The sequence below is a fragment of the Mustela erminea genome, chromosome 20 (assembly GCF_009829155.1).
Source record: "Mustela erminea isolate mMusErm1 chromosome 20, mMusErm1.Pri, whole genome shotgun sequence".
NCBI lineage: Eukaryota > Metazoa > Chordata > Mammalia > Carnivora > Mustelidae > Mustela > Mustela erminea.
Genome location: NC_045633.1, coordinates 6454360 through 6477909, shown reverse-complemented (window position 1 = coordinate 6477909; position 23550 = coordinate 6454360). Strand labels below are relative to the sequence as shown.

General features: G+C 35.7%; 1 protein-coding gene across 2 annotated transcripts in view; it reads right to left on the bottom strand.

The window, feature by feature from the left end:
- RBBP6 (RB binding protein 6, ubiquitin ligase) overlaps positions 1 to 23550 on the bottom strand; it is a 31495-nt gene that overhangs the window by 5979 nt on the left and 1966 nt on the right. For both annotated transcript variants that reach the window (XM_032326882.1, XM_032326883.1), the window contains exons 2-14: positions 19192 to 19291; positions 16860 to 16896; positions 12269 to 12313; positions 10095 to 10183; positions 9887 to 9983; positions 9351 to 9490; positions 6563 to 6735; positions 4995 to 5098; positions 4541 to 4878; positions 3168 to 3264; positions 2978 to 3056; positions 2830 to 2884; positions 1430 to 1498 (exon numbers count right to left, since the gene is read on the bottom strand). In XM_032326882.1, coding sequence (XP_032182773.1) covers positions 1430 to 1498; positions 2830 to 2884; positions 2978 to 3056; positions 3168 to 3264; positions 4541 to 4878; positions 4995 to 5098; positions 6563 to 6735; positions 9351 to 9490; positions 9887 to 9983; positions 10095 to 10183; positions 12269 to 12313; positions 16860 to 16896; positions 19192 to 19291 — 1423 coding nt within the window. The remainder of the gene's footprint in view (positions 1 to 1429; positions 1499 to 2829; positions 2885 to 2977; positions 3057 to 3167; positions 3265 to 4540; positions 4879 to 4994; positions 5099 to 6562; positions 6736 to 9350; positions 9491 to 9886; positions 9984 to 10094; positions 10184 to 12268; positions 12314 to 16859; positions 16897 to 19191; positions 19292 to 23550) is intronic.

The window sequence follows — 23550 nt, the reverse complement described above, 5'->3', positions numbered from 1 at the left end:
GTTCACATTCATTATCACTCCACAATGATCTTTTGTGACTTCCTAATCTGTCATTTCAAGGAACGGACAAGGTTAATGCCTCTCTGACCTAGACCATCCCAGAATACCCTTCAGACCAAAACTTTCAATGAAGAAAAACCACTTCCTATAATCCTTTGAGATAGGAACTGTGGAAAGGATCCTTCTATGTAGTACTTCAAAAATACCTTTGATATTTATAATTTTGTATTTCACCTGACATTATATATACCATGAATGTTTCTCGATGTCATTAAAATGTCTTTAGAAACACAGTTTTAAATGGTTTCGTGTTTTTTTTGTTTTGTTTTTGGATTTAAAGTACTTTGTATTAACTGGTTACGTTTTTTAAAAACTGGAAGTAGAGTTGACACACTAGGTTTCTTTAGTTTCAGGTGTGCAACACAGTGATTCATTAAGTCTACACCTTATGTGAGGCTAACAGTGTAACCTACTATCTCTCACTATAACACACCATCACAATACCATTGATTACATTCCCTATGCTCTACCTTTCATCCTCAAGAACATAAGTATGACTCGTGACATTTGTAATTAACAACTAGAATCTCAATGTTTTATTTCTAAGGATTGGGTGAAAATAACAGTGCGAGCCAATGTTTCTGAATTGTCCCTCATTGAGGAAATAGTGGCTTCTTTAAAAGGTGGGCTTCTTTCCGTCAAGTTAAAGGTTTTTAAAAATTATAAATAACAGCAGCAGCAGGGGTTCAGATTTTAAGCCTCTTTTCAGAGTCTGAATTAGTAAATATTATCTTCCATTAACAAGTGATCTAGTAACAAAGTTATTACTTAGCAATTCTCAACAGAGCACTAAAGATACCCTTAATATATTCTTGTTATAGAGTTAATTTAGAGGCCCTTTACCCTGGTGGCGGGTGTGACCTAGATATTAAGACCTAGGGCTTACTTCCACAGAATAACATTGCTTTAGTCTGTCCCGGGAAAGAGCCCTGAACAATCTCTTTGTCCTTTCTTTTAGAAAAGAGAAGGTGGGAGAAGATTCAAACAATGGAGTCTAGAAGAGAAATAAATGCAAGTCTTCTTCACGCTTGGGAGGTGAACTAGTTAACTTTCATGTTAATATTGTCTGGGCCTTAATGACTCCCTTCTACCCTCAGAAGAGTAAATGTAAGCTAATACTCTGCTGTGTACTGGGAGAAAATAGTCACTGGGAAGGAGTATTAAAGATGTAGCCTAAAACCATCATTTAAAAGACTAAATATAATCTATTCTTCTCTAGGCCTCAAGGGCAACTCCTGAGGACTTAAGTGAGATAAGCATAAACCAAATGACTTCCCTCCCCTGCCACTGCTGTGGCTTTTATTTCTTTGTGTTATATTTTTGAGCAGGTCATCAGATTACAGTTTTTCAAGATGTTTAACAAGCCTACCTGTAGCAGCTTCTCTCCCCCCTTCTAATTTGCTGCGGTGGAGAAACCAGATATCCAAGCTTATTGGAACTGTGTGGAAAGACAAAATGGCCTTGAGTATAACACATGATCTCTTAATGTGTAGACTTTAAGACACATATTTTAAAAACTTTCTCCTCTCCCTGATCCTCATTCTGAAATTTGTTCCACATAGAGGAGATATGGGCAAGTATTACATTTACTTAAATTATTTTTTTTGATTAACTATTGTGACAATAATTAAATGTCAATGTACAGTATTTTTCACAATATGGTATTCCATTTAGCATTCTACAAGTGACTGTGAACTTGTTACAGAAGAGAAATAGAGCCCTTTTATCTGCTGCACACTGCACAACTGAGGAGTAAAATGGCATGGCCCAAGGTCATGTAGCTGTTAAGTGCAGGGGCTGGGATTCCAACCCAAGCCTACTTGTCTCCAAATTCTGTATTCCTTCTGACACAATCTGCTAAGTCTCTCACTTAGCATACTTTTGAAAATGAAAAATCTAACTTACCTTTCAAACAAATAGATCAAACTTTTAGATTATAAGCCAGTTTACATATAAATATATCAGTCTGTTTATATAGATTTTAGAAACAGAAATGATTATATAAAGACCATTCATAAATAAACATACTAATTTTTAATGCCACAGACCATCATCAAATACGAAGATCAAAATCCTACAGATTTGGGTGCCTGGGTGGCTCAGTTGGTTAAGCGACTGCCTTCAGCTCAGGTCATGATCCCAGAGTCCTGGGATCGAGTCCTACATCAGGCTCCCTGCTCCTTGGAGAGTCTGCTTCTCCCTCTGACTTTCTCCCCTCTCATGCTCTCTTTCACTGTCTCTCTCTCAAATAAATAAATAAAATCTTAAAAAAAAAAAAAATCCTACAGATTTTAATATGCAATAAAATTTCACGAACACAGACCATTCAAAATGAGAAATTCTGTGTTTGGTAGCCTTACTATGTGTTCACTCAAATCAAATTTCAAAAATCCGTATTAAGACTAGGAAAAAGTTTAATCTATTAGCACAACAGTGATTTACTATTTAAAATATTCTTTCAAAAGAAATACTTTCAATTACTTCTTATCTATTCATTAACTGAGATCCTGTCAAGATCACCATTTGGTAAGACATGAAAGTAACAAGAATTGATAAGATTTTATGTTTTACCATTTTAAAGGAGAATTACTCATTCTTTTAGAAAATAGTTTACCTAATCTTGAATTTGTGACACTTTACATAAAAACTATGTTAATATGGCATACAAAAGAGGAGTTTACAATAAAAAATATTAGCAACACGCTAGACTCTAATTCCCATTACCTAGTTCAAAAGCAATCATCTGGAGATTTTTAAACATATACTTACTGTTCCCAACCTGGTCGACCACCACCCGGACGGGCAGTATTTATTCTTACTGGACCTTGGAAACAAAAACAATAGGTAAATATGAAACCGCAGGTTAAGTTACAACTGTTTTGAAAGAAAAAAATATTCAAACCAGAATTTTACTTACCAGTTGTGGGGATCAACTGTCCATGCAATAGTGACTGTCCAAGCAAAGACGGGGTTCCAAGTACAGGCACCTGGTAACCCTGTAGGAAAAAAACATGAATAGAAAGAAACAGTTAAAAAAAGACCCAACAACGGACCCAGAAGAACAACATTAAGACAAATCTCCAAATTTAAAAGCCAGTCAAACTTACCTTTTCCTCCATAAGAGCACTAATTGCAATTGAAGAGGCCCCCTTTGAGTGCTCGGGTGCAAGGGCTGCAGCTGGCAGTATTTTACTATCAGAGTCCCTAGAAAACAATGTAGTTTACAATGCATTAAAAAGTCATCAGAAATGGAGGATTAAGAGCCAAAAATTACATATTACTAAGTCTGTTTGCCCACCACCTGCATTAAGGTGAGTTAAATCAAAGCTGATGAAAGCTTTTGAGGAAAGTGAGAGGACTGGACCTTTACAGAGTTCCGTGAACACAGAGTGGTAAGTAAAAAAATGGAAATCTCCAGGGGCGCCTGGGTGGCTCAGTGGGTTAAAGCCTCTGCCTTCGGCTCAGGTCGGGATCCCAGGGTGCTGGGATGGAGCCCCGCATCAGGCTCTCTGCTCAGCAGGGGGCCTGCTTCCCTTCCTCTCTCTTTGCCTGCCTCTCTGCCTAATTGTGATCTCTGTCTGTCAAATAAATAAAATCTTTAAAAAAAAAAAAAAAAAAAAAGGAAATCTCCATAAGCAGTCTCATCTATGATAGCTATGATAGAAACCGGTATGGTTTTAAGAATAATAAAAGCTTAAAAAAAACCCCAAACAGAAAGTCAAAGTGTGGGACCTAAAGAGACAGGATTAAGAGTAAATTCTACTTCCAGCTCCACTAGTGAATCAAAGGGGTGGTCTAGAAAAGCCAATGAACCCTGAGACTCATTCCCACCGTTAATCACAGAAAATCAGTGAGAAGTCTTCCATGTACATGTCAAGGACCCAATCCTCAAGATTTTTACTTCAGTAGGTCTGTACAGACCCCTGATATCTTTTTTTTTTTTTTTAAAGTTGGTTGCTTCTTTAAGAATTTATAAAAGCCATCAGACTACAAAGGTCCTTTTTGTGTCTGAAGTGGTAGGATTTAAGTGAGTTTTCATTGGTCTTCTACCTAATTTTGCTCCAAAACAATTCTACCGCCACCAGTGGTTTATCCCCTCTACCGATCCAAACTGTGCTTAGTTCTGCTCAAATCGACTCTTTCTAATACCACCATTATGACCACAAGTGAAATCTCTTTATGATTCGACATTTAATAAGGGTTGTTGGCAACCTGTATAGTCCTTCACCTTGGGATGCTTAATCATTTACCGAGTGAATCTCCTTCATTTGCCTGTTCCTCCAATAAGAGTAGGTCATCTGTTACAAGGAAACCTTTAGAAGAGGGTTACTTTTTTGAGTCCCCCACCTTACTGAGCACAGTGATTCACAAGGATGATACATACTACAGGCCACTACAACTGCTAGAGCAATATACAATAAAAAAACTGTACTACTGATCTCACTTGTTTCTAAATCACAAGAGCTGCACACAGACTTACCGGAAAGGTCCATCTGATTTTTCTGAGTGGACTGATATGGACACCGTTGCAGTTATATCAGGTACAGGAGCTGGGGTAGAAGATGAATTTCCAGGCACAGGAGGGGCCAAGGAAGACGGGTTAGAAGTTAATGAAGACAAAGAAGGAGCTGGGTGAGTTGATGAAGATGTCACTGGAATCATAAGAGGATCCTGTTGTCTTGATATTGGAGATCTCATCAGAGGCTGTAGGTTCCGCTGGATGAGTGGTCTCTGCGGTGGTACGGTGGTTGGTGGTGGAGGTAACTGTTTTCGTAGTCTTTTCGTATAACCAGTTTCATTTTTGAAGTTATTAACAGCCTACAGATACCAAACAGAAAAATGCAGGAAAATGTAAGGCTGTATTTACTCAAGTACAGTTTAAACAATCAAAAATTCTTAAAAATTTTTCAGAAAAGGGATATGAAAATAGTTACCTGTCTTAAGAATTTATTGGCAATTAAAGCATCAGGAGAGACATCATTCTGATGGCAGGTCGGACATGTATGATCATCTGATTCCAAGAGTGCTGTTCTTATACCTATGTCAAATATTTTAAGGATTAATAAAAAGCAGAGTACAAACTCCGTATTTAGAGAATGAATTACAAAAACTCAGGGTTTAGAGAATGAATTACAAAGACTTATACCTAAGCGGTTACATTTCTGTTTCCAGGCACATATCACTAATCATTTCTGAGATTAAGAAACTTAGAAGTAAAATCTCTTGCCTAATAGCACTCCTTTGCTCTAACTTCTACCTTAAAAACAGAAGCCATGAATATAATTCCAACAAACATTTAAAGTGAGAGAAGAAGCACTCTTTCCTTAATACCATTCTGTTTGTTTAGCTAGTAGTTGGAATATTATAGGGGAAAATCACAGAAATAAGGTATAGTCTAGAAAGAGAAAAACTTTACATGGCTAAGAGGCCTTTTAAAAAAGCCTCACGAGGAAAGTAGAGGATAAAAACCAGAAGTGTTATACAGTCAAGGTCAGCAATACCTCCAGCACAGTACATAGAAATAATGCTAAATTACAGATTCACCGATTATGCTTTAGTATAGTAAAAAAAATAAGTGGTTTGTTAAGCTAAGACATACCCTGAAACAAATTATAAGTGACCTCTTCTTTACCTTGGTCTTCACTAAAGAGGACCCCAAATAAAGATTTATGTTCCAAAGCTATGTTTAGAAATGAAAAAGGCCAGAGGAGAGCATGCCACAGAGAAGCAGTGAAATTTTCAGAGGATGCCATTTTCATCTCGGTTAAGAAGGGGCAAATTTAGAGTAAGTGGCAGAAAAAAAACAAATGCTAATATAAATGATCAGGAAAAAAAAAGTCAGGGATGCCTGGGTGGCTCACTCCGTTAAGGCGCTGCCTTCGGCCCAGGATCCCAGGCTGGGATAGAGTCTTGCATCAGGCTCCTTGCTCAGTGGGGAGCCTGCTTCTCTCTCTGCCTCTGCCTGCTTGTGCTCTCTCTCTCTCCGACAAATAAATAAATAAAATCTTTAGGAAAAAAAAAAAAAAAGAAAAAAAAGTCACAAGTCACCACATGGCAAATGCAGGTGAGAAAGAAGATCTCAATCACACTTAGGAATTTCAGAATAAGGAATAGCTATTTTCCACAATCCTCCAGGGAAGGGATTTAAGTACCATTTAAAAGTACTTCCAGAATATCTAAGGCCCAAAAAGCATTCAAAATTTTGCATACCATTTAAAATGTACAGGCAACAAAAATCCTACATTTCATAAAACCCCAGTAGAGTTACCTGATGAAGGTACAAGAGGTGGTCCACTCTATTAATTAATAGGACAAAGAGATTGTTGTTTAAAAAAAAATGCAGCAACAAAAAACGGTTCTTGCTATTAAATGCTCACTTAGGAACTGACCAATTACTGACATTTCATACTTCATTATTAAAACCTATAACGTTGCTTAGAGCCTCTCCAGGTAAATACACATATTTTAAGATCTACATCTTTCAAAGTTCAACGTTTCTTACATTCATCGCAATAACTGTTTCCGCAGCAGGGAATGACAACGGCGTCAGTCATAATATCTTTGCAGATGAGACACAACAGTTCATCTGGGATTGGATCATCTTCTTCTGAAGAAGAGGATGGCTCCTCCGGTAAGAAAGGCGGTTTTTCTTTCTTCCCAATTGCATATGCTTCTCTGTAAAAGAAGGTTTCTCTGTTTTAACACTGTTAAGAAGGCAAAGTATTTCCAAGAGATGAACATGTTCTACTATACCCTAATGGGAACTTATAATTCAGTTCGATGCTACATTTGTTTACACAAGTGTAATACCTTCCAAAATAATGGAGTATTACGAACATCCTCCCTCTAAACAACAAAAAGACATAAAACGAAGTCCTAAACAAGCATAACAAAAAGAAACAAACACTGTAAAACTGGCTAACAGAATCTTAAAAATCCACAACTCTAGAACTGAGGACTGGAAAATAAAGGGACATATTCGGTGCCACAAAATTATGTTTAAGTGGCAGAGACAGGATTTGAACTTAGACATGACAACATCCTAACCACAGTTTTCTCTATCCTACCACATTACTTGAAAAACAAACGAAATTTCCCCTCCACGGTCCAACAGTACCCAGAACATGTGACGGTATTAGAGCGAATGCCGTACCACAGGAAATAGAAATTGGTGCTGACATTACAAAATTAAGGGGGATACCTCAAGGGAAACAGGACGCTACCAACCACACCAGTATCTAGAAGTAGACTATAAAACCAGTGATCTACTTATAATCGGCATTTTAAAAGAGAGACTTACTATTTATAGCCAACTAAGAAATATTAATGACTTAAGTGATCAAAGTATGTGTTACAAAAACATAAAGTAACACTTCCATCATTTGGGGTCCATTTTTTGGTAGAAGTGCATTCTGCAGAAATGTTGTATATTTAATATATCAAAAAGAAAAAAAACAATACACTATTCTCTAACTTGTCACAACTGTTCCGAACACCCCCATCTTCTCTGTAATCAGGCAGATTTATAAAACACAGGAATGCCTACATAAATTCTTTCTACCTCATTTAGGAACAGAGTGTGTCAATCTCAACGCTGGAAATGAAAGAATCTCAGCTGTACGGAGTAGGGTACCTTAGGTGTGTTATTTGTGTTGCAGTTGCTCCATAGACATCACCACGATTCCAGAAATAAGTATCAATTTGCTTATGCCCCATTGTTCCCAATTTGTGAAAGAGGAGTCTCCCACTGCCCAAAAGAGAGAAAAGAAAGAAAAAAAAAAAAAAGAGGAGAACAGAGGATAGAAAAAGAAACAGAAGAAGAGTCTGAGTTGCTTATCAGTGGTGTTAGTGGAGAGGGTGAAAGCTTCATTTAAAATATTTGGGCTCCCATTTTCCCCAGTATTTGCTGTGTGTTTGGCACAAATGGACTTTTGTATTTCAGCATTCAAAAAGCAATGAAGTTAATTACTAGTTAGGGTTCACAAGGGTGGTGTTATTCCAACACAAATTTCTATTTAAATACTTTTACTTGTATATATTATATTAAGATGAAGCGGTCTGCTCTTAAATTGTGTCTGTAAAAATCATCCATTTCAACCTAAGTTGTTTGGAAATATGTATGAAATGTCTGAATTAGAAACAGAACAACAGACTGCTCTAAGATGAACCACAAACACAGGATGGTGACGGAGAAAAAATAGATGGGGGTGAAACTGAGAAAGTGAACAGGGTTGGGAGTTGAGGAGAACATTCATTCCTATCCGTGAACGAAAACGAGGCACTTATTACTCGAGCGCATACTCGAAACCACTCTGCCCCACACCATTCCCACAGCACAGCCGTCTTTCTCCCGTCACCCTCACCTGCTCACTACACTGCATTTCAACAGGACAGCATGAAGCTGAAGCAAACTGTTCTGTACATTTTCCCTGTGGCCCTACGAACATTGCCAGCTGTTCTCTAAATTGATGTTTCTCTCAAGATATGTCCTGAGGACATGCTCCCTTCATAACCCACTGGAGGAGTGGTTAGAGAATGCAGTCCAAAGGAACAATTAATACCGTGTTCTATATTATGTGATTTCTCAGCTGCCCAGGGCAGCCAAAAATGTAACGATCAGTAAGAGCAGGTAAACTGAGAAGTTGTCTGGTTGAACCACAACGCCAGGTTTCCACATCTATCCATTTCATTAAAACTGACCCATTAAGCAAAATCTGAAAACCCATTCAAAATAAGCAGGAAGCTGTAGCATACAGCGCTGTAGCTCTTCTAATGGCGTATAAAACAAACCATATTTTAAAATCTTAACACTCCCATGGTTTGTCCAAACTTGTTCAAGAGGACTCAGTTTTTTATTTATTCTTGGCACTTATATTTGCCTTGACATCTTGTAGAACGCTTATGCTTAAGCCTTTTGCTTCTCAAAAGGATTAAGGTATTTGTCTTCTTCACTTAAAAAATGTAGACAGCATATAAGATTATGTGGGAGTATGTATGTGAATGAGGAAGAAAGCAGGGTATGACAGAAAAAGAAAAAAATCAGAAGACTACAAGGGAAGTGGCACTCAGTGATAACAAAAACCCCCAAATCCATTTTAAATTTGCATTTAATGGAGCAGACTGCAGCCTTTCATTCTTCACACAGAAATGCAACACATGGAGACTAACAGTATTGCTATATAATGCTCACAAGTAATCCAAAGAGCCACATTACGAGCCTGAGACTACATAGAGGACTGGCGCCTGGCCGGATGGCGGCCTCACAGATCGCACCCAACTCGCATACTTACGCATCTATAGTTGGTATTGCATATTTTCCAGTGTTGGTAAGCATTGCACCTTTCATGTTAGGATCTTTCACCTCCATCATAAAACTTCTGGGAATACCAGTGCTCTTTTTAATCCTAGGACCAGATTCAAAGTTTTTATCCTATTTGGAGGAGAAAGGAGAAAGAAGGAAGCAAGCAAGCAGTTAACATTTATTTAATATTAACTAACATGCAGTACTCATTAATTGCTTCTGTTATTTGTAGTGCTTTACACACATGACCTCACTTAATCTTCACAATAGCCATGTGAGGGAAATACTGCTATGAGCACCTCAGTCATCTGGAGAAGAAACCACAGGCCTGAAGCATCAAGTAGCTTGCCCAGGCTTACGCAGTTATTGAATGGCAGAGCCAGGTTCTGAAGCCTGGCAGTTGGGCTCCAGAGCCTGTGCTCATTTGCCATTGTAATAGAGAAGGCAGTATTCACAAGAAAACTACAATGGCTAAGAAATAACTGAGAAAAATAAGGTGCACCAGGGTTTCTACTTTGGACTTACCCCATTTGTTGGGCAATTCTTAATATAATGGCCAGGTTTACCACAACGGAAACAGGTGTAAGATGGAGGTGGTGGACCTAGAGGTTTCTTCATGTAACTGAAAGGGAAAAAAAATTACATGTACACAAAAACTTGAAAAAACGCTTTTGATTGGGGGGGGAGAACCCACCCCAAAATACCTATTAATACGAAGCATTTATGGACTTACTTGATTGGGTCGTATTCATGGCCAGATTGCGACATCATTGCTTTAATTTTATCTTCTTCAGAAGCATTGGCTTCAGCCAGATTGGCAGTCTGTTTAACAGGTAATTATTTGACACACACATTAGAAACACATTTAAGACCACACAGCCAAAGACAACACCACTCATCCTGTAAAGAGCAGTATCTAATCTTGCATAAAACCTAAAACTATTTAAATGTATAACCTAGAAGAGGCACCGGGAGTTCCTTAGGTCATTACATGATGTTTGGGTGTCTGCAGCGCTGAGGAAGGCCGTTCTGGGGGCACTCAAACCTTAGACCCTGTTTGTACCTTACATTAAGATTTGCATATGACTCCTCTAAGAGTTAAAAACAGATTACGGAAACACTTGATATTTTAAATCTTAAAAATAATTCAAGTGTCACAATACAAAGACTTAATACTTAAAACTTGGAGATAGGGTTGTGGGTAGAACAACTGAACCTATTATGCAGCTGTTACTAAGCCAGAAGGCTCTTTAAGTAGTAGCAACAGTTTCAAATTAAGTGCAAGGCACATGCAACTGAGCACTCGAAATTTTAAATCCAACTCTCCAAAGTTTTATGAACTTCATTATATACAGAAGAGTCTAGATATAAGCAGGGTCTAAGAGAGTGAGTCCTAGTAACTTTAATCTTCAAGCATCTAGCACTCACATCAGCCACTCATTGGGTTTTATCTTTACATTCATCCACAAAACAAGCAACCAGTTTTAACATTTTATTGTAATTTTATATACAAAGAATGCTTAACATTAACAGAGCTTAGAACAACAGCAACATTTACAGAAAACTGGATTACAGATGTTGAACAACTAATTTGTTTGAACCCAAACATTAATTTACAAATAGTTAAAAAAAAATCCCCCAAACCTCCAAAATTCCCCAACTGCTTCCCACAAAGAAACAATGGTAGGAACAGACCAAAATTCAAATATGGTCCTTACAGCACATAAGAATTAAAACCATGAACTATAAACTGCTTAAGAGGTTAACTCTATGCTAGACCACTTTGCTTTAGAAAACTGTGAGAGAGGATGGGTTTCAGCCCACTTTGTGTCTCAGAATCATCAATTTTAATGTTTAGTTTTCCCGGAACAAGAGCTTAAAAGCTTATTTGTTATTAGGACATTTTGGGGGGATACATTCTAGGGGAAAAGGACACAACCTCTAACAAAGCCAAGGATAAGATAGGGACAGCACTAATGGAAAATCCATCCAACTCATCAGATAAATCTTGGTTACTTAAGTTTGGTTTTACATTTCTGACAGTAGGGAAAAAAGATTTTTGAAAAACTGGAAGACTTCCTTCCTTCTTGGTCCTAAAAAATCTGTCTATTCTGTAATATATGTCTTCTTCCCTTTTTTCTTTTTAAAGGCATAATTTGCAAGCTACATCTATTATTTTAAAAAGTAATCCATCACTAGTGCTTTCCCAAACAGAAGTACACATTGTTGAGCAGAAAATGCAAGCAATTTTATCGCAAAACACGGCATATACAATTATTTCAGGAGGTAACAATTTGCCCTTCTGCCAAACATACACATTGGTATATTCCTGCAAACAGCTTCATACATTTACACAATCCATGTAGTCTGTGTTCAAACAAATTAGGTTGTTTAAAACTTTTTCTAATGCAGACAGACTACAAGTCTATAGCATAAAGAAACAATTGTAACACATTTAAAATGTTGACCTTCATGGGATCAATTCGAATATTCAAGAAATAACTGTGCAATTGTCCATGTAAAGGAAAGCTTCTATTTTGGCTGCTTAAAGAAAGTCCACATAATTTACAGCCAAAACCAGGAAATTCCTCCAGAACTTTGTTAGTTTCCAATGTATAATTAAACAAAATGTATGAGGGAAAAAAAAAAAAAAGGGTAGCTTCATGTGTTTCTTCGGTCTTGAAGATGAACAACACTCCAACATTATGGTGAGGCTGCCAAAATACTCCCCCTATCTTCTCAAAACGGCAACTACTCTTTACAGGATAGTAATAATGTGTACAATGTTTTCACAAAATACATCCTCCCCCAACCCCTCTTCAAACAACTGTTCCACATTAAAAAAGAATACGATGTTAGAAAAAGATTTATATTTTCAAGAATATATATATATATATATATATATACCTTTGTAAGCTGGGCCAGAGAAATAGACGCAGAAGAGTCATCAATCTGTTCACAAAAAATTAAACACACATTCAAGTTCCACACTGAAAACATCTGAAAGTGATCATTTAGTCCCTACTGCCACTTAATGTTCAAATACTGGGCATTTTCTTAGAAGTTTTCTAAAGAATGTTATTATTTCCAGTTTTAAAGCTGAAACTGTACCTCACCCCGCTTTACCCTTCTCTATGTATTTCACACACAGTAAAAGGCTAAAGTTGAGGGAGACTCAATTACAAAGAATAAAAGAAGAACAGGGTAAAGAAAAATGTATCACAGAAAATGTGTTCAGAGCATTGACTAAATATTAAAAAAGAGTCCCATGTCTATCAGTGGTCTCTAAATCGGAAAATGCTCACGACAATGTGCATTAGATGAGAGAAGAGTAAGAAATCTAACTTTTCTGGAATGCCATTATAGAACACTGTAAAAACAAGCAGCTCTTTAAAGGCTCAGATAATTGTTTAATAAAACAGCTCCCACATAATTGCTACTTTTTTCTCTATTTTTGAGCATGTACTGTTCATTCTGAGTAAATCTGGTTATTCTCCCAAAGAGTAAGTAAGAATGGCTTCTTGCCAAAGAAACAATAGCTTTATCAAGGAAAGGTGTTAAGCCAAAAAAAAAAAAAAAAAAAAGAAAAGGAAACCAAAGGTTGCCTGTGACAAAGGCAAACAGGGCTCTCATAAAAAGATGGAATTTAATGTGTGAAGAAAGTTAATCAAATGGAGCAAGCATTAAATTCTGAAGGATATAAGGATTTTAAAAATGTATTTTCAAATAGGATATTAAAATTTTTTTTCACTTATTTGATCTCTGAAGTGATTTTAGTATCAGTTTTTTTATATAAGTGTTTATGTGTGTGTATGTGTACACATGTATACACACACACACACAAACGTTTATCACATAACTCTAAAGATACTATTCCCCTGTAAGTGTGCCAAAATGAAAACGTTATTAGCTTCCTATGTAGTAATCAGGTTGCTCATTCAACAGGTTATAAATTTCTCATGCATTTTGGTCAGAACTCTTGTTTAAAATGGAGGATGTAACGGGATGTCTGGATCAGAGAAAAACAACAACAACAAAGTGAGTCTCTGTTAAGTATTTTTCAAATATTCCAGAGAGCTAAGAGTATTAAAATAAAAGCAGCATGACTGAGAGCCCCGAATAGAAATGTTACAAGTTTCGATGAAGTAAGTTCTTAGCACAATGCCCACCATAGAAGGAGTTCAATAAATAAAAGTAATGTTGGCTAAATTTAAAATATATCTTATAAATATCTTAAGAGTTTTAAGAGTTAGTTCAATGGATATTACTACTGGGATGCTTATTTAAACAAAAGGTTCTTAGCTCCCCACTGAGGGGTGGCAGAGTTCATAATGCACGAACTCCACATTCCTAATACACAACCATATAATCCACCAACGTGTTCTTATTCTCATCTAGCTTTTAAGTGCTCTTTCGTTACAGAACTAATCTCAAAGGGAAACTTAAAGAGAAAAAAAAGAATACACAAATATCCTATTTTTATCGAGAATAAATTCTGATATCTATTCTGAAGAGGGTTACATTTTACATCAGCTAGGAATTATTTGAATCTAAGTAACAAGAACTGAACAAATTACTATCAAGCATCATCTATGTTTCTAACCAAAGAAACAAATTAATAGCCTTTCAAAATAAATCCATTACTATCTAGAATATGAACACTGATCATTTCTTAAAAAAAAAAAAAAAAAGCAGCTATATTAACTTTATTATAGCTGGAACTAAAATACTAACACTAACACTTTTTGTTCTTTCCATTCCTAAAATATAGCTGTCTTTTGGTTCTTACACTGGGCTTTCCTGCCATGTTAGTTTTCTGCCAACTTGTTTTAGTATCCTATAAAGTGTTTTCAGATACTCAATGGCATCTACATCACTTTTTTTCCCCACCAAACAATCACTCTAGCACCTTAAATACCTTAAAATCCACAAGGAAGTAAAATTTACCAGAAATTGAGAAAGGAATCCAATTGTTTGCTGGATATAGCAAGGTACTAGAAATTAAGTGAAAATTGCTGACAAGAAATGGTTTAAACAGACCAGAAATCTGCATGTCCTAAGCATCAATAAATGTATTAACTAATGATTTAAAAACTGCCCCATGTTAAAAAAAAAAAAAAAATCTAGTCTTAAAAAATACTGATGAGTGCATACTGTGGACATTATTAAAATTAACCCACTTCCCCACATCTAATTTATGGTCTTGCTTCTGGGAGAAAGAATCTGAAATTTTTTTTATGCCACCCATACTTGCTTGAAATTAAAGGATCCAACAAAATGCAACTCTGATATTTAATAAGCAAGAAGAACATCCAGCTTTGCAGTACCAACGTGGAAGGATGACTAAATAAAACAAAGCTAAGGGATATGGATAGAAACAGCCATCCGTGATCCCAACTGGCTTAGGTCACCAAAAATGTACACACATTTACTTCTATGAACTAGAATTAGAAACCTCATTTGGTGGCTCTATCTTGGCTTTTGTGAAGTGTACAGTAACAGGTGATTTGTAAAATGGGCATTAATTATGCTTCATGAATATATTCTCATCCTAAATGCCAGCAAATGTACCCCAAGCAAATAAATGATGGGGATATTAAATTATTAAATCATCTAATGTCTTCATTTCAGACATTCTATCTAAAAATTAAAGCCACTTTTAAAGTATCAAAAAAAAAAAAAGAAAAAAAAAGAAAAGAAAAAAGAAAAGAGAAACCTAAATAAGCATAAAATAAACTGCTTCTTGTATAAGTGTAATACAGACATGCCAGGGAACACACAAGGCTAAAAGAATGTTAACTTTATTTATGAACATGTGATTTGTGTTTATACACATGCTAATAAACAAAAAGGAAATAACTGTTTTCAAGAAATAAAACTTCATCTGAATTAATTTAAATACTATATAAAAGTACTTTATACAAAATGTGTTACATTAACTACTACAGTCACCAGGATAGTCACTCTAATTTGTGCTAGCATTTGGATACATAAAATCAGTTTTAAACCAATCACCAGCAAAACAGAAACTTGGACAGTTTTTTACAGCATTATGCTTTAAAAACCAAAAAACCAAACCAAAACAACAACCAAAAAAACCAAAAACCAAAACCAAAAAAACCCAAAAAAAACAAAAAACAACAAAAACCAAAAAACCCCATATACCCCAGGGGCGGGGGGGGGGGGACCCCAAAACACTAAGTTTTGATCTTTGAATCACCATATTTAGTTCCATGAGAACTAAAGGCCATATACTTTAAAGAACAAGTCCAAAGTTAAGATATTCTATATTATCATGTTCAAGATGCAATGATCCAAGGTTAGTGAAATGCCTGATACATAAAGATCAGTACTATTTAAAAAGGATAAAGTGAAACAGCAAGCAATACCCTTGAATTCTAAATCAAGATTTCAGACATCTTGTATTGTGTACAGATCAAGCCTCAGCAGTAAAATGTTTCGAGCACCATCAAGTTTACAGAACCCAATTACTACAGCCCTATACTCTGAAACAAATGTGTCACCCCACAACTTAGGAACACTGCTGCCTTTTACTTAAGACCTCCAAGTCAACAGGGTGTCATATTTAAGCTATGATCGTAAAAATTAAGATGTTATCCTGGTTAAGGGGAGTTACCTCTGATGAGCTACAGCTTTCAATCAGCTTACAATTAATGCAGCATTTAGTATCTTTATGAGAAAGAGGGAAATATTTCAATTTGGAGAACTAAGCAGGCGAAGTGGAAGACCTTGTAGTAAAATTTTAAAACAATGTACTCAATTATATAAATCATCAATGAGACATTTATATACTCATGGGGGCCCAATTTCAGGTCTTACTTTATAGTGGAGATATAAACAAAGAATAAAAGCTTGAAATTGCCAAATAAGATAAAACTAAGTAATATAGCTGCATCAACTCTGGAAAGCTCTTTTCTATATGTGTCTGAACTTGGAGAAAGCATCAAACTTTAACATTAGCTTTGCATATTGCTAATGCATTTTTTAAAAGCCATCGTCAGGCAGGAAAAAAAAAAAACTAACAAAAACTAAGTGATACAACGTGAAAATGGCAAAATATACACTCCAAACATTTTTTTTTATTGCAAGAAACAAAAAGCACACAACAGCCTGTACATACATACAAAATACTAACTATAGACAGACAGATGTAGAACATGTTATCATGTTCATTAGTGTAAAACCTACAAGAGCTAAAAAGAATCATACATTAACTGTACAACACGGTGTCATACAGGGAGGATGCTATATTTAATATGAAACAGTGTTTTGGGGGGGCACAAATTACCCATTTCTACAGAGTGTGCAAATTATGCCACATATATCCATATTCAACTGAGCTGTCATCGAAATACATTTTATTTACAATATGTACTATGATCAGTTGGATGTTAAGTTCTAAATGATTTACTTCACTGCTACATTATAAAGGTAAAAGCAATGTGTAGAAAAAGTGTGAGATTGTGTTTTTACATACTGCTTTTGAAGTTCCCATCACTGGTTCAGTTCGACTTCTAAAAAATAAACAAAAATGAAAATAATATTAATTATGAGGAGGTATTTATGGATTTTTGTGCTAAAACAACTTAATATATATCTCTCATCACATACCTTTATTAACACAAATTTCCTTTGGTACAAAGATTTAAAAACAACCAATTTCCTAGTATGTACACTACTAATAATTTAAGACCTATTTGTGGGATATAAAATAAAATAAAACAAAATTCTATACTAAGAAATTCTAGAATAGGTGTAACCTGCCATTTACAACAGGTGTTTTCCCACAGGTAGTATGAGGGTCTTTTGTTAAGAAACATTGTAGCTATTTCTTACAGACTGAGCAACCAAGTTACATTAACCCCCCCACCTTTTCTTAAGATTTTTATTTATTTATTTGACAGAGAGAGAGACAGAGAAAGAGGGAACACAAGCAGGGGGAGTGGGAAAGGGAGAAGCAGGCTCCCTGTAGAGCAGGGAGCCTGATGTGGGGCTCGAGCCCAGGACCTGGGGATCATGACCTGAGCTGAAGGCAGCCACTTAAGGACTAAGCCACCCAGGAGCTCCTCCCTGGTTTTTTAATAGGTAACAAATAAAAATTTTCATGTATCAGATCTTCTTAAATGAAGACCACTCACTGTTAGCATTTATAATTGGGACCCCTGAGAAATTGCTGTGCTCCAAAAACTAAATTTCAAATCCAGAAAGACAGGTTGATAGTAACTTTAACTTCTTATAAGTCTCAAAACAATGACTGAGGATTAGATAAGAACTTCCAGAAATACGCAATATAGTCTTGACAGTTTATTAGTTCAAAGAACGAGCTTGATGGTTGTGAAGAACTGAAAATATTGATTTTTTAAAGTACATACGAATAAAGCCTGAGAAGAAATTCTTTTGAAAGTTCTCACAGGAAAGGGGAGAGGAGTTGAGTTGTTAAATACAGCACTTAAATGCTTAATTGAAATTTATGCTATCCTGACTACAGAGAAATGTTAGTGTGCATCTGAAAGGAGTTTCTAAGTTTACATGCGATTTGCAAGTCCTAGGATAAAAATGAAGCATTCATTTTCTAGTATTTGCTCAATAAACTCAGAAGCATTTTATGAGGCAAAAAGATTACAAAGGAAATCTCACATAGTCAGTTAACACACAATTTTAAGAGGCAACTTATTTTCCCATGTACTTCGAATAATTCTCTCCCTAAAAGTTTCTTAGTATCAAAAAACAAACAAAAACCAAAAAACTTAATGTTTACTGTTTTTAAAAAGCATTTAAAGTGTAATTTCACACGAAATACTAGGAATTATTCCCTCATTTCTTACAATTACACAAAGTTAAAAGCACATATTCACTTGGTTTTTGTAAGAAAAAGAAAGTATGCAAGTTTTTAAGCTATTGTTATACAGAAGATATTACACAAAACGATCCCCAAGGGCTAGGACATGGAATATAACTTTATAGCAAACCAATGACAATAAGTTTAGAATGAACACTTGCCCATATGAAGTAAAGCTCCAAGAAATGACTATTTCACCTCAATTCCAAGAAGACATTCCATTTCCTACGACTGGCAAATTCCAGAATTTTTCACTGGCCAAAAGCAGAATTTGCCAAAATTTCAATTAAGGCAACCTAACTTCTAAGTGGAAATTACTACTCTTTTCACATTATTATAATTCTAACACCATTAAAATTGCAAGGAGGCAGGGAACGTTAAAATATGTTTTAATCCTGTGTCTTTTGTGAATTCCTTAAGCTCTAGACTGGTGCTAAAATACTGCTGTGTTCGTACTCCATTAATGGAGTCTACCATGGGTCAGGCACTGTTTAATTCTTCCAACTCCCTTCTTGAGTTAAATACTCATATCCCTATATTATTTTGAGAAGTCTATTTTGAGGCTTTAGATAACTTAACTCAAAGTCACAACTGGTGTAAAGCAGCTACTGGAGTCAAACCTAAGCCTGATTCCATAAATCCTATAAACTCTATAGCTTCCCAACAAAAGCCCCTTATTGAGAAACAAATGTTAGCATTACTGAACACTCTGGATGCCGTCAAAATATTTAGAACAAGGCTTTTAATATACTTATATAGCAAAAACTTCTTCCTGACAGTTTGTACTATTAACTACAGATTAAGTTATCTGGGGGAAGAAACCAGGAAGAGACAAACCCATCCCCACAGTTTCGAGGATTAAGAAGATATACTTATTAAGGTAATGACTTCTATTCTAAAATACTTCTTTCTCACAAGATAAAAAGTCTATTCTGAGGACTTAAATACACGAGATCCGATAAATACTTACATAACATACGTCTTGCTTGTAGATTTAACACCTCCAATAGGAATTCTTCTAACAATTACAGATGAATTCTTAGGAATTAGAGCATTATCATCAGTATATTCTGTAAAAAAGATAGAGAGTTGAATTTCTATTTGGCGATTTGGAGATGTCAGTCCTCAAGAATTAGAAAACTTCAGCTAAACATAAATTTTATGGGAAATGAACTTAAATTTAAAAGAACATTAATCACTGCATGTTCCTTGCATCTGGATTACTGATACTGTCAGAACAAACAGAAATTCTCTTCAAAGGACACCAAAGACTGTCAGCAGGTTCTCTGCTCTCGCGCTCCTACTTTTGTTGAACCCCAAATCTCAGTAATACTAAGTTATTCTTTAGTTTATTTAGCTAGTAATGCTAATTATCTAAACTATGAGAAAAACGTGTTATTTAAATTATTTAACAATTATTAAGTTGTTATTTAAAATATGTCCCTCCTAGCCCCTCGCTCAACCTGAGTTATTACTAAAAACGACAGACTAAAGAAATTAAGACATGTTCTAAATAGAGGAAAAAGAGTTTCATAAAAATAATTAGTAGCAGGATGCAACTGTGGATAGAATATTGATTTAAGGCCTTTCTAAGGAACATTTGAGACTTAAAGAATGAAAAGCTAGAAAGATATGCAAAAAAACTGGACAAAAATTGTTTCAGACAGAAAGAAAAGCATGTGAAAAAAATAAAGTCCAGGGCGCCTGGGTGGCTCAGTGGGTTAAGCCGCTGCCTTCGGTTCAGGCCATAATCTCAGGGTCCTGGGATCGAGTCCCGCATCGGGCTCTCTGCTCAGCAGGGAGCCTGCTTCCCCCTCTCTCTCTGCCTGCCTCTCCGTCTACTTGTGATTTCTCTCTGTCAAATAAATAAATAAAACTTTAAAAAAAATAAAAATAAAAATAAAGTCCAGTACAGCTAGAAGATAATGAAAGGGAAGAATGATGGATAGAAAAGTACAGATCACAAACAGATTTATATTTTATTTATACGTACAAGAAGTCACTGAAGATTTTCAACAAAAATGATGACAATCTGATTTACATTAATAACAAACAAACAAGATAACTTTGGTATCTATGTGGACAATGAACCCACAGGGGAACAAGAGTAGAAAGAGGGTGACCAATAAGAAGGCTGCTGCAAAGGCCCAGTAAGAAACGATGATCCGTGCTGGTATGTGACAGATGCAGAAAGGGAGAGAATCAGAATGTTTTGAGGTAGAAGTGGTAAGGCGACCAATGGATTAAAGGAGGGTAGGGAAATGAAGGAAAAAGAGCAGTCAGTCATAAGAAACTGGGCTCCGGGCTTAAGCCAACTGGAAGAACAGTGATGTCACTGAGAACAAAAGAGGAAGGATGAATGGATCCTATTTTTCTACTCTTTAAACTCCCTATTACTTGCAATACTTCTGGAAGAATGAAATTAAAAGAGAACCTGGACCAATTAACTTTAAGTATGGGTAAAAAGCTTTCCCGAGGAAGGAATCTATAAAATTACAGATTTGACAGATACGAGAATATCTATGAGATAGATATGAGAACGTACCCATCTCTCCCAATCACATAATCAGGTTATCAGGGTTCACTCTCCTAAGATTATGGAGTTTACTTGCTTCACTTAAGTTACTCAGCACAAAGCGGCTGACTACCTCTGTTCTTCCAGTTATTTCAATTTATCACACAATGTGAGCATTTTAAGTTTAATACTCTATTAATTTTAATCATAACATCATTAGTTACTTCCTGTTACAAATTGTTCAAAAATGGGTTCTTATCGGTATATTTCAAGTAGCAGACTGTATCTCACAGGTATCCAATCAGAGCAATTCAATTTCCTAGACCTGTTAGAGACTATCATCATTACCTTGATAGTTCATGATAGTTCCAAATTTCAATCAAGATCTGAGTAAGAAAAACTGAAAGATGGGAGATGTTCACAAAATAAATTCTAAAACAAAACTTGGCGTCAAACATTTGACAAGGACTTTCTGAATATGTAACAACTCTTAAAAACATTGAGGGTAGCTTTCCAAGACAACTTATTAATTTGGTCAGACCAGTACTGTATCAGACTAAAAGTCACGTGCCCCCACACCAGATGCTCTGACTGACCTTTAAGTACCTGAATTACACTGGTTACTTCCTACCCTTAAACTACTTTACTAAGCAGGCTGTTAACTTCAAAAGACCCTTTCCAGGCGCCAGTGTGATTTCCGATTCAAAAATATGAAGACCATGGATTCCGGAATGAAAAACAAGATGAATCTGATAGATGGAAAAAGAGAAGACTCCTCAAAAATACTTCATTCTCAGCTTTCAAATCTTTCACTCTTAAGTTCAGAATGAAGGTTTGTTTTGTTGTTGTTGTGGGTTTTGTTTTGCTTTGCTTTGTTTTTTTTGGAGGTGGGAGAGAAGGTGAAAGGTAGGGAAATAAGTTTATATGGGAAATCTGTATTAAAAAATATAGGAAGATCATTCAGGATTTGTTTTGAAAGGAGCAAGATTCTTAAATCTAAAACATAAAATTCTGACCCATGCATTTTGATGTAATTAAGATTTAAGGGTCCTAAACATAGAGTCCCAAAACTCTAAGGAATGTTTTTACAGACATGTGATATACTGGGTAATCTAAACATTAATTCAAACAAATTAAGTGATCCAGTTCAGCATCCTTCTAGGCAATCGCCTAACTATGAGGCTATAAATATTTTGTATTCTCTAATTCACTGGATGGTGCTAAAACCCAGCCCATTCTTACTCAGCTGCCTGTGACACTGGAAGCTATTTCCTGTAAAATTCATTAAGTGACTATCCTCAGACTACCAGTATTTTCTCCTCCCTTAATTTGAGGATTGCACAAAATGCACATTCTCTCCCCAGAAACCCCTTCTCTTAATCTAACATCAAAGCTTTCTTCAATATAGACGGTTCACACAAACATGTTAAAAAAAGATATGCTGCTGGACAGAACACCTCCCTAACTTTCAGGGTTTGTAAAAATAATACATAACATAAATTTCCTGGCTTAGAAAAAAAAAATAACTCAATGTCACAAAACTCTTAGATTTTTGGGCAAGATGTCCATCAACTGTAACTTACTACAATCTAACAAAGTTGTATTCAATTATCAGGTGGAGAAAATGAACCAAGTCCACGATAAAATCATTTAATACTCCAGAAAATGTAAATCTTGCCCAAGTATAGGACTAAAATTGCCTTAATATTCTTTACTTTCATATATATCTTCTTCCTCTCATTTATAAGTGTCATAAACATACCAGTATGTCCTGAAATTCTTATAAACCCATCTATCCTGTAACGTATGCTGCAATATTTCAGGGACACTTTTGGTGACCTTAAAGAAAAGAGTATTTTCTTTAAGGTATTTTCTTGAACACTATTTTAAAAAGCTATTTGACTCTTCATGATGACCAGCAATTTTTCCTCTCCTTAAGTAGAGGATTCTACACATAATTATAATCACAAAAGCTTCCTGTGGAGTATCCCTTAGGTATGACATTTTAAAAGGAGGTGGGGGCAGTGGAGAATATTCCTTCATGTGTTACCATGTAAGCAAATAAAGTTTGTATTCAATATTTTTGAATCATGCCAGTAATGCCAGTCCTTAATATAATACAATTAAACTTATATCTGGATATAAATGGGAAACAACTCTTTTACATGACAAGATTCACTCTATTAAAAACTATAAACTAGGGGCACTGGCTGGCTCAATTGGTAGAGCGTCTGACTCTTGGTCTCTAGGTTGTGAGTTCGAGCCCCACGCTGGGTGTAGAGATTACTTAAAATTAAAATATTTAAAAAACGAAACAAAATCCAAAACCCCATGTAGGCTAGAAGTGAGGGACACCCCCCCCAATTTCAACTTAAAGAACGCAAGTCACACCTTAAGAAAAATTTAGTGATCGATAAAATACCCTAAGCTAGTTTGAACTTCTTTATTTCTTCCCATCCCAGACTGATCTACTGAAAACTACACATCAGCATTACAGTACTAAGAAAAAGAAACCAAAACAAATGCAGAACCAGAATCTGCAGATACTATTTCTCACACTGTCATATCTAATGTTAAATTCTCAACATTATTAAATGCTTTTAAAAAGGAGAAAGAACTTAAAGATTCCCATCAGTGGCTTGTTTGAAACTCACTTGGTAGCAGCCTACTATTCTCCACATCCAAGTAACATAATCACGTAAATAAAGCCTAGCAATTACTACTTAAAAAAAAAAAAAAAAAAAAAGAAGACCCTTTACTAAACTGCTACTAAATTTTAAGAGTAATGTGATGAACTCAGAGCTCAGCCACTTA